We start from the raw sequence: 12,628 nt of genomic DNA on the forward strand, positions 1-12,628 counted from the left end.
TTTAGAAAAATATGTCCCCCTTAAAGCTAAAGTTTAAATTTTGTGGCCTCTATTAAAGCACACAAGATGCTCTGTTAAACATTTGCAAATCATTTTTGAATATAGGTACTAGTCCTCCTGTGGAGAAAATCAGGTTTTTATTGTTGTTTATATGTCTATCTGGTGTTTTTAATGTGCTTTAAGACAAGCCATGTGTAAATTTCTCATTCAACACCATTAAAGGAATAGTCTACTCATTTTCAATATTAAAATATGTTATTACCTTAACTAAGAATTGTTGATACATCCCTCTATCATCTGTGTGCGTGCACGTAAGCGCTGGAGCGCGCTGCGACACTTCGATAGCATTTAGAATATAGCATTCATTCAATGGTACCAATCAGTGATAAAGTTAAAAGTGACCAAACACATCAACGTTTTTCCTATTTAAGACGAGTAGTTATACGAGCAAAATAACACGTAGTGCTACAAAATAAAACGTAGCGCTTTTCTAAGCGGATTTAAAAGAGGAACTATATTTTATGGCGTAATAGCACTTTTGGGAGTACTTCGACTCGCCTGAAAAGTCCGCTGCCCTTCTCCCTCTCATAATGGGAGAGGGACGGTGTTACTGCGCCGAGTCGAAGTACTCCCAAAAGTGCTATTACGCCATAAAATATAGTTCCTCTTTTAAATCCGCTTAGAAAAGCGCTACGTTTTATTTTGTACCACCAAACTTGCTCGTATAACTACTCGTCTTAAATAGAAAAAACGTTGATGTGTTTGGTCACTTCTAACTTTATCTCTGATTGGTACCATTGAATGAACGGGGCTAAGCTAAAAGCTATCGAAGTTTCGCAGCGCGCTCCAGCGCTTACGTGCACGCACACAGATGATAGAGGGATGTATCAACTCTTCTTAGTTAAGGTAATAACATAGTTTAATATTGAAAATGAGTAGACTATTCCTTTAATATTTTCTCCAATAAATTGGAGACAGTCTCATTCCCGTGGTTTAAAATTGCCTTGACTTTCATCATCACAAAAATGTAACCAATCACATCAACACAGTTGAACGCGTGGATGTATTCAGTGTCTGAAACTGCATAATGTAGCATCTATTTACATATCTACATATCTATAGTCTGAAAGGATGGAGGTGAGAACTAATTTGCATATTTATAGATCCGCATATACTAAATGAGGCAAGGGTATAAAGTTACAATCAAGCTGTTTTAAAGCATGAAGAAATTAATGTGACAGGAAAAACTTTTAGATATGCTATGCTCAAAGATTTCTAGTTTTTTCTGCTCAGTCATTTGAGATTGTAGCCAATATCTACCAAGTAGAAATGTTGGATATTGGAGTGTCACAAACCTATCAGAAGTAATACACAATATGCACTCTAAAACAATGCATGGTTGTTTTTAACCCATGCTGGGGGAATATTGGACAAAACACACCACTGGGTTAAAAATTACCAGATGTTGGCTTGTTTCAACCCAACTGCTGGGTTATTACAAGCCTTGGTTGCATAACAACAACCCAGCATTAGGTAATGTTTAACCCAGCATTATGTACTGTCCAATATGTAAGAAATCTCAACATTTTTAGAGTGTCCTTGAATTCTAATAATTACAACAAACAATCCACATCTTGTATATCACATATAGGTCACACCACGCATCCACCAGTGTGTTCCCATGGGACAGATTCTGACGAAGCATCTATTGTTTACATTCACCCTGGGAACTTCCCCACCAGTTGGCACAGCCTGACCCAGTATCTCATAAGCAAACCGAGTGACCTTGTCTTTTTTGGGAAATTTAGTATAGACTGTTTGGTTAACTTTAGCCATCATATTAGTCAGTTCCCACTTCCCACTGGTGGGGACATTTCCTGATTTAAAATAAAGTTTACATTAGGCCTCACAAATATGCCTGTGTGCAGAGGCGGACACTACTTAAGTATTTTTACTTTCTACATAAAAGTACATTTTTATGTATTCGTATTTTATCAGTGTTTTTTTTTTTTTGGAAAACATACATTCCAAAGCATATTATCATAATTTTTACTCCACTACATTTCATAACTTCAAGTTTTTGGTTTATATTTAATATTTTAGTAGGCTACATTAAGTATTTTTTTACTTTTACTTAAGTACAAAGTACTTTTGTACTTTTACTCAAGAAAGTACAACATTTTTATGTAATCAGGTATTAAATAAATTTGAATATGCAATAAAAAAGGAATACACAGGATGATTCTTCTTTAGAATGTAGTGAACATTTTTTAGTAAAGTAATTTTTTCCCAAGACAAACACTCTGATAATGCACAGATGCTTGGAAAATTTACTTAAAGTACACAAGTGTCTGCCTCTGCCTGTGTGATCTGGAGGAAAAACTTTCCATATGCTGTTGTTAGCATATCCATTTATATAATGCTTTTATCCGAAGTGAATTGTAGTGCATTCAAGGTTTGCATTTAGTGAGTACCCCTTAAAAAAATCTGTTATTTTCAAAAAGGGGTCAAAAAAGGGGCGAACCTAAACGGTTGGGTTGTAATTTAACCTGTGTTGGGTTGTTTCAACCCATTGTTAGGTCAAATATAAACATTTTTGGGGTTATTTTACTCAACACTGGGTTGAAAATAACCCAGCATTTTTTGTGTATGTGTGTTCCCTGAGTCGAAATCACAACCCAATTCTCTACAAGCTGCTACTGTCCATGCATCTTTGGCATCTACAGTTAGAATATAGCTGGTGATATAATGTTGGGGATTTTAACAGTTTACAAGAAAATGTTATTTTAGTCCCTAGCAACGCTTTCTTTCCTCTTTGTCATAAAATAACTAATGAGGGAATTCTTTCATTAAATATCACAAGCTGCTGCTACAGCAATCAAAGTTGAACATAAAGGTTCAATCTACGGACACATAGCTTCGCTTGGCATACAGGGTCAAGGTGTCTGTATTCTTTCCTGAGGCTTTAAACCCCTAGTCTTTCTTAAAATTAAACACTAATGCTCTGAAGACTTGCGTTTGTAAATTGATACTGTCCTTCTTAAAGGAATAGTTCACCCAAAAATGAAAATTATCTCGTAGTTTACTCACCCTCTTGCCATGATGTTCTTGACTTCGTTTCTTTAGATGAACACATATCATTTTATATTTAATTACGTATTGTGATCTTTTTATAATATATATAATGTTATATAATACACACACCTAAAGGATTATTAGGAACACAATACTAATACTGTGTTTGACCCCCTTTTGCCTTCAGAAATGCCTTAATTATATGTGGCATTGATTCAACAAGGTGCTGAAAGCATTCTTTAGAAATGTTGGCCCATATTGATAGGATAGAATCTTGGAGTTGATGGAGATTTGTGGGGTGCACATCCAGGGCACGAAACTCCCGTTCCACCACATCCCAAAGATGCTCTATTGGGTTCTGGGCCATTTTAGTACAGTGAACTCATTGTCATGTTCAAGAAACCAATTTGAAATGGTTCGAGCTTTGTGACATGGTGCATTATCCTGCTGGAAGTAGCCATCAGAGGATGGATACATGGTGGTCATAAAGGGATGGACATGGTCAGAAACAATGCTCAGGTAGGTCGTGGCATTTAAACGATGCCCAATTGGCACTAAGGGGTCTAAGGTGTGCCAAGAAAACATCCCCCACACCATTACACCACCACCACCAGCCTGCACATTGGTAACAAGGCATGATGGATCCATGTTCTCAGTCTGTTTACGCCAAATTCTGACTCTACCATCTGAATGTCACAACAGAAATCGAGACTCATCTGACCAGGCAACATTTTTCCAGTCTTCAACTGTCCAATTTTAGCTAATTGTAGCCTCTTTTTCCTATTTGTAGTGGAAATTAGTGGTACACGGTGGGGTCTTCTGCTGTTGTAGCCCAAGCGCCTCAAGGTTGTGCGTGTTGTGGCTTTACAAATGCTTTGCTGCATACCTCGGTTTTAACAAGTGGTTATTTCAGTCAAAGTTGCTCTTCTATCAGCTTGAATCAGTCGGCCCATTCTCCTCTGACCTCTAGCATCAACAAGGCATTTTTGCCCACAGGACTGCCGCATACTAGATGTTTTTCCCTTTTTACACCATTCTTTGTAAACTCTAGAAATGGTTGTGCGTGAAAATCCCAGTAACTGAGCAGATGAAATACTCAGACCGGCCGTCTAGCACCAACAACCATGCCACGCTCAAAATTGCATAAATCACCTTTCTTTCCCATTCTGACATTCAGTTTGGAGTTCAGGAGATTGTCTTGACCAGGTCCATGCACCTAAATGCATTGAAGCAACTGCCATGTGATTGGTTGATTAGATAATTGCATTAATGAGAAATTGAACAGGTGTTACTAATAATCCTTTAGGTGAGTGTACATAATATTGTTAGAAAAAACAACATATATTTTGTGCATATTTAGCAAATAAGAAGTTGCATATCCATGGAAACAAACTGATCAGTGTGATAAATGTAATTATGTATTGACAATGAAGAATTTGATTGGTTCATGCATATCTGGTTATAGTTGTCAAGTGTGGTTTGCCATAAGACATGCAAGAATGAGATTTACCATATTTGAATTTCCTGCACTTTAACCAGTTTTAATGTCATGGTAAACTCTCAATGCTAGATACCAAAGTAATCTTCTTAATCAGTCCCCTATAACTTTTTTGCAAAGTAGATGACAAACACATCTTGGGTGTGATAAACAGCCTATGAAATTAAACCTGCTTCTCACATTTCCCAATCGTTTCATATCAGTCACCCAAACAATGGCCCCATTTACAAGCGCTCTTGACACAAAGGCACGACCGGAGACTTGAGTGGAGTTGCACGGTTTGAGCATGTACTTACAGCTGACAGCATGCTGGAGAAACACCGTGCTTTGTAGATGCTGCAGTATGGTACATTAAAAGCTCTGATCTAAAGCCTTCTGGCAGTGTGCAATGAAAGCATCTGTGTATCACTCACACAAGCCGCTTGTGGTCTCAAAAAATGTCTTCAAAGAGGGGAAGGTTTAATTAATAAGCCCTTAGATTTAATAGGGGGGAAAGATCCAGGCAACATGCAGAGATTTGTGTGGAAGGCTTACCGAAATGTTAAACCGCCCGCCCCCCCATGTGAAGTCACATCAACCCCCAACCACACAGCACACACACAGACTCACAGATTGATTAGCTGGGTCTGTTTGTGTTTGGGGGGTGTTTGCCGTGTTTGCCAAAGATGAGCAGTAGTGTGGTGGCTGCACACATGAGGGTGAGCGAGGGCGAGTCTGATAGACTAGGGGGGCGGAGAAGAAAGAAAGGTTGAAAAAAGAGCACAACAGCTTCTTTTGAATAAATGAATGAAGCAGAGAAGTTGTTTTTCGGGTTTGGGGCTATGATGGTACTGTTGGGTTCTTTGCGTTTCCTCTCTCATTTCTATTTTCTTTTCCCATTATTTCTCTTTCTTTCCCTTTCCGTCACACAGGCTCTCTCTCTCTCTCTCATGTTCTCTACTCCTTCAAATGCAAACTTTCTTGTACTCTACTTTTATCTCTTTCTGTTTCTCTATACTTTCTCTCATTTTTTGCTCTCTCGATCCGCCTTCAATGCCGCACAAATGTGTTGCATATTCACCTTTCAGGAGATCAGAGATGTAACTAGCATGGCACAGCTGTAAATCCGCCCTCTTTGGCTCCCGTGTGCCAACATGGGGCTTGGTTGCCGCAAGTTGCAGAAGTCTAGATCCATTCATGCGAAGGGTAAGAATATGATTTTCTAATAGGACTCGGTGAATTACAGCACTAGTTGTATAGTTGGGATAAAAGCGATCGAAATGTGAGAAGTGCAGTGTTTTATTATTGTAGAATTGGAATTTATGGATGATGGGACGTTTTTGTTGTTGTTTAACCTGTAAATCTAGTTTGGGGTGTAACATCTGGAGTGTCAAATGCATGAAAATGATCCAGGAAGCTGTGGCTTTGCGAACCATGTATTTTTGGTATGGGCTGTGAGGAGTGAAACTGCTGCTGGTGAGGTAGATTGCATAAATGTAAGGGCCTATAATTTTGTCTGAGTTATGCTGAAAGGTGTTTCTCTGCAGTTCATCTGCTCTCTGATTTGAAACCCTCTGACAGTTTAACCCTTTCCATGCTTAGTGTGAGTCCGCTTTCAGATTATGAACAAATATAGTGTTTACTCAACTCCACTGTTATGGGATCACAAAACAGTATTCATATATTTGATTCATACCAGGACATGTATGCAGGCAGGCTACATATAGTGCAAAATTAGGGATAAATTAGTTTTATTTTCTAGTTGTAAGACATGTTACTCTTACTATTTTTTTTGTTTATTTTACATTTTATAATAGTAATAGTAAACTCATCAAAACTATAGTACAATTGTAACGGAGACTAAAATAAATCAGTCCAAGTCAAAAATATTTTTTAAAATAAGACTTTTAAGATCATGAGAAAAATTTCAGTCAGGTGTTTCTTTATAATATATATAATATATAATATTATATAATATATAATATATTTGTGTGTTTGTAATTATTATGTATATATAAATACACACATACATATATAAATTTAAGAAAAATTGAATTTATGTATATATTTTTCAATTTATATAAAATAAAAATAAATAAATAAATACACTCACCTAAAGGATTATTAGGAACACCTGTTAAATTTCTCATTAATGCAATTATCTAATCAACCAATCACATGGCAGTTGCTTCAATGCATTTAGGGGTGTGGTCCTGGTCAAGACAATCTCCTGAACTGAATGTCAGAATGGAAAAGAAAGGTGATTTAAGCAATTTTGAGAGTGGCATGGTTGTTGGTGCCAGACGGGCCGGTCTGAGTATTTCAGTTACTGGTATTTTCACGCACAACCATTTCTAGGGTTTACAAAGAATAGTGTGAAAAGGGAAAAACATCCAGTATGTGGCAGTCCTGTGGGCAAAAATGTTTTTTTTAGATGCTAGAGGTCAGAGGAGAATGGGCCGACTGATTCAAGCTGATAGAAGAGCAACTTTGACTGAAATACAAACCGAGGTATGCAGCAAAGCATTTGTGAAGCCACAACACGCACAACCTTAAGGCAGATGGGCTACAACAGCAGAAAACCCCACCCGGTACCACTAATCTCCACTACAAATAGGAAAAAGAGGCTACAGTGTTGCCTGGTCTGATGAGTCTCGATTTCTGTTGAGACATTTAGATGGTAGAGTCAAAATTTGGCGTAAACAGAATGAGAACATGGATCCATCATGCCTTGTTACCACTGTGCAGGCTGGTGGAGGTGTAATGGTGTGGGGGATGTTTTCTTGGCACACTTTAGGCCCCTTAGTGCCAATTGGGCATCGTTTAAATGCCACGACCTACCTGAGCATTGATTTTCTTACCATGTCCATCCCTTTATGACCACCATGTACCCATCCTCTGATGGCTACTTCCAGCAGGATAATGCACCATGTCACAAAGCTCAAATCATTTCAAATTGGTTTCTTGAACATGACAATGAGTTCACTGTACTAAAATGGCCCTCACAGTCACCAGATCTTTACCCAATAGAGCATCTTTGGGATGTGGTGGAACGGGAGCTTCGTGCCCTGGATGTGCATCCCACAAATCTCCATCAACTGCAAGATGCTATACTATCAATATCGGCCAACATTTCTAATAAATGCTTTGACGATTATTCTTTTGACAGCACGTGTTTGTTTTAAACAGTAGTTTAAGTGGATTGTGGACAGTATGTATCTCTGGTACTAATATAAAAGGTGCAAAGGGGTACTTTTTGAAAAGGTACCGCCCCAGTGACAGCTAGGAACCATTTTTTGACAGTTTTCCATTGAAACACTATTTTTGACACTATTTTTGACTTTTAGAATAAACATTTGTGTTATCAATTACACTAAGCCATATATACCAATGTCTTACAGTATGTGCCTCCCTTTGCATTATAGACCAATTTAGGTTGATATACTGTATTGAAGTGCTTATATGACGTAATGCTCTGTCCACTCTGTGTGGTATTAGCAAGCGTTGTGGACTGTGGCCACACAGGAAGAACTAATGGCTGTCAGATGATAGGGAAGCTATTGGGGGTCAGCTGATTTCATGTGGGCTTGAGTCATGGGGTAACATCTGGAATATAGAGACTCACCACAGAGCAGCTTCTTTCTGCTGGCTCACGGAGGAATAATCAGAACCAGAGACAGCAGCTACGGCTAGTTTTGTGTCAGTTAAATCCACATATTGCTATACAAGAAATTTAACACAATATATACACAATATGTTAGCTATTATTATCTAGATTTTGCCGCTATTAGAACAACATGAGGGTGAGTAAGTGATAACAAAATGTGGTAACACTTTATTTTACGGTGCCTTTGTTACACATGCTACATGTAATTATTATAGTAATAATAGTTAGTTATGCATAATTACATGCAACTAACCCTAAACCAATCCCTAATCCTAACCCTAACCCTATGTTGTTAATGATTATTACTTAGTACTTAAATGTATAATTACACTGTAACAGTGATACCGTAAAATAAAGTGTGACCCAAAATTTTTATTTTGGGGTGAACTGTCCCTTTAATCAGTGTTAAATTGTACTGTGTTAAACTAAAGTTGTGCTGAATGTAACAAAACAATGCTTTTTAGTTCAAAAAAGTCATGTAATAAGGAATAAATCTATTTTTAGCTTCAAATACAGATTAATGTCTACTGGGACATAATCAAGAAATGCCTGCTCATTCCAGAGGAAATGCTTTTCTTTAAGAGAAGAGACTTTAAAGTACTTGTTTTATCTCTAACAATGAATCATGTATTAAAGGGTGGGCTGCGAGGCATGACATTGTTTGGGTCTTACCATTAGTGGAATGTTAAACATCCACATCACTGTTAAGTTCTCCCCGTTATAAATAGTCCACAGCCATGACCTTCCCATGGAAATATGCTGAATGTCATAGTAAAATCATTGTATGCCTGCTGGGAGAATGTTGATTTGTTGGGCTGTTTAGCACCGCTTTGGGGCAACAGATAATGGGGAAGCAAGGCCATCTAAATCTCTGGGAATTCCAAATGAGAAGACATTGGAGCATGTTGTGAATGTGGAGTGATTATTTTTGACCTTGGTTTTGGCCTTGTAGGAGTACAAAATAATAAAATGCCAGGCGCTGGTTGATCTCTGGAGCCTCAGGGGAAGTAAGCATGAAATGTAGGACAGGAGAAGCAAAATCCAAAAATGTGCTCAAACAAATTAAAGGAATATTCCATTTTCTTAAAAGAAAAATCCAGATAATTTACTCACCACCATGTCATCCAAAATGTTGATGTCTTTCTTTGTTCAGTCGAGAAGAAATTATGTTTTTTGAGGAAAACATTGCAGGATTTTTCTCATTTTAATGGACTTTAATAGAGCCCAACATTTAATACTTAACTCAACACTTAACAGTTTTTTTCAACGGAGTTTCAAAGGGCTCTAAACGATCCCAAACGAGGCTTAAGGGTCTTATCTAGCAAACGATTGTTATTTTTGGCAAGAAAAATAAAAAATATGTACTTTTATACCACAACTTCTTGTCTAGGTCCTTTTCTGCGTGACCTAACGTAAATGCGTAGTGACAGAGAGGTCACGTGTTACATATATAAAACGCACATTTGCGGACCATTGTAAACAATAAACTGACACAAAGACATTAATTAGTATCATTCGACATACAACAACGTCGGAGCGGTCCTCTTTCTCAACACTTGTAAACACTGGGGCGGAGTTTCGCGTTCATCCTCTGTGACCTCTTGACATCATGAAGTATTGCGTGGGGGTCACCTGTCGCATCACGACCAGATCTAGACGAGAAGTTGTAGTTTAAAAGTGCACATTTTTTATGTTTCTTGTCAAAAATGACAATCGTTTCGCTAGATAAGACCCTTATGCCTCGTTTGGGATTGTTTATAGTCCTTTGAAACTCCGTTGAAAAAAACTGTTAAGTGTTGAGTTATGTGTTAAGTGTTGGGCTCTATTAAAGTCCATTGAAAAATCCTGGAATGTTTTCCTCAAAAAACATAATTTTTTCTCGACTGAACAAAGAAAGACATCAACATTTTGGATGACATGGTGGTGAGTAAATTATTTAGATTTTTCTTTTAAGAAAATGGAATATTCCTTTAAGCATGATGTACTTCATTCGCAATTCAATTAATATTTCCAAACATTGTATGATTAGATATTTTAAAGGAAGATGTCTTTAATATTTCTCAATACAATCTGAAATGGCTTGTGTGTAGAGGTCACATGTTCAAACTTCTCTCCAAAAACGTCACGTCATTGATTGTTGCTTTTACAAATTGGAAACAGGCCATCTGCCAGGGTACAAACATAGAGGTAATGCATCGTCCACTTTCACTTGGCTTTAGTCATGCAGACAGAGTCAGGCCGAACTGCAGGCTCCTCTGGGAGGTCTATGTGTGTCACACAGACACAACTACTTGACAATACCCGGTTTATTCTGGACCCTGAGGCTCCCCAGCCAAAATCAGACAGATAATGGAAGCATCCATCCACAAAAACTAGGTTAAACAGAAGTTATGCTGAAGATATTTCAGGGAGGGCTGTTTAAAAAGATAATAAGTCACGGCTCCATAGTTATAGATTTTATATTAGCATACTGTGTTTCTATCTGTATACAATAATTTGTATTTAATACCCACCAGGGTAAACAAAAAACTAAGTCACGACACATTTAGTTTTTTGTTCAACTTTATTTGTATAGCGCTTTTTACAGTTTGCACTGTTGCAAAGTAGCTTTACAGAAGGAACAAAATAAAATATAGCCTAAATAAACTCAGCATATACATTAAACCAGCGTTTCTCAAAGTGTGGGGCGGGCAAGTGGGGCGTGACAAACAGTAGGAAATTTGGTCATTTTTGTGCCCATCTCTATTATTTCCTTTATTTAGTGACCATACACCCAAAACGACACATTTATATATAAGCCTAACTTAAAGGGGACATAAATAAAGGTACAAAAGTTGTCACTGGGACAGTACCCTTTCAAAAAGGTACACCTTTGTACCCAAAGAGTGCATATTAATACTTCAAAGGTACATATTGGCAGTTCAAATATACATATTTGTACCTAAATGGTACATATTAGGACCTTTTTTAAAGGGTACTGACCCAGTGACAGCTTTGTAACTTTATTTTAGACAGTGTAGCATGTTAAAATTGTCACTTTGTAGATGTGAATTAATGTCTGAATGTTTATTAAATCGGAACAAAAACTTTTATGTGGAGAGGCGGTATAGGCAGTAGCGGGTATAAAAGTTAACAATGGATACGTTTTTTGACAAAGAATGAAAAGCACAAGACAGTGGACCTAATAAACCAAAAAGCCCGCCGAAAAAAAAATATGACGACTTTGTCAGAGACAAAATGCAAACACAGGTGCATCATTATTATTTACTTTAGAACAAAGTCTTATTTCATGCAAAGTGATAATAAATTTGCCTGTTTATTTTCTCTATTAAAAGTGTTTAATTCTGTTATGTTTTAAAATATGATGTGATTAAATACATTTCAACAGTTAAACTTAAGCTTAGCTGATTACCTTTTTGTTGGGGCGATTGGGGACCGATGGGGTTCGGAACCCCTCCCTACCTCCAAAGTGGGAAATGGCAGAAAAAGTTTGAGAAACACTGCATTAAAAATCAATAGTTTAAGAAACACACAACTACAATTTTTTTTTAAATAAAATAGTTCAGAGTTTAGAATGGGGTCATATAAAGTCCATTGAAGTCCTTCCATGGTCTGGCATCATCTTTTGTTGGGTCACATGATGTCCTTGTTGGAGGTTGGATCTGGACTGGAACCGGTGTAATCACTGGGATCCTCAGGATGGGCAGCCGAATGTGAAAGTAGAAGAGCAGATAAAGAATAATAAGCGTAGCTGGAAGTTCGTATATTTACGGTAAAGGATAGATTATTGGTGATTTAAAATTTGAATCCTTTACAGATTTCATCCGGTTTTGACAAAATATATAACTACGTATCGACTGCATAACAATGATTTCTAATAATATTTATTCCCAAGGGGCAGCATGTATATCAAGAATAGCAAAGGCCCTAAAACAGAACCTTGTGGTAGTCCATAATTTACTGACGTTAGATGTGATGATTGCCCATTTAGATTAAAAAATAGTAATGGTCTAACACAGGTAGACTGTTATCTGAACCACTGCAATGCCACTAAATGCCAGTATAATTCTGTAATTGATCTAGAAGTATGGCATTGTCTACAGTGTCGAACACAGCACTAAGATCGAGTAGAAGAGTGAGATGCAGCCTCGATCCGCTCGGTCATTTGCAATTTTAATGATCAGTTTCTGTGCTGTGGTGTGGCCTAAAACTTTGTGTTTTTTGTAAGAAAGAGCAGACACCACTTTAACTAGTATTTCAAGAATGCAATGTCACTTTTTTTGTGTGGTAAATGTCTGGTATGAAGTATGATAACAGTTCATGTGAGATTCACCTGTTACTTTGGCGTCACCTAGTGGTGTGTGAACTGTACAAAAATAGTGTTTTTATATTTTATTACAAACATATTT

The 12,628-nt window shown here is 37.4% G+C and overlaps 1 protein-coding gene across 5 annotated transcripts in view; it reads left to right on the forward strand.

Annotated features, from left to right (window-relative positions):
• The window catches only part of arhgap22a (Rho GTPase activating protein 22a), a 38,201-nt gene that overhangs the window by 18,862 nt on the left and 6,711 nt on the right, over positions 1-12,628 (forward strand). The window contains exons 1-2 of one of the 5 annotated variants that reach the window (XM_073873373.1): positions 5,276-5,400; positions 5,641-5,758. The exons of 3 other annotated variants lie outside the window; for them this stretch is intronic. In XM_073873373.1, the coding sequence (XP_073729474.1) occupies positions 5,707-5,758 (52 nt within the window). In that variant the 5' untranslated portion in view covers positions 5,276-5,400; positions 5,641-5,706. Of the gene's footprint in view, positions 1-5,275; positions 5,401-5,478; positions 5,759-12,628 lie in introns of those variants that run through there. One more of the 5 variants, XM_073873372.1, reaches the window with a different exon arrangement.

This window comes from Misgurnus anguillicaudatus, chromosome 11, assembly GCF_027580225.2.
Source record: "Misgurnus anguillicaudatus chromosome 11, ASM2758022v2, whole genome shotgun sequence".
NCBI lineage: Eukaryota > Metazoa > Chordata > Actinopteri > Cypriniformes > Cobitidae > Misgurnus > Misgurnus anguillicaudatus.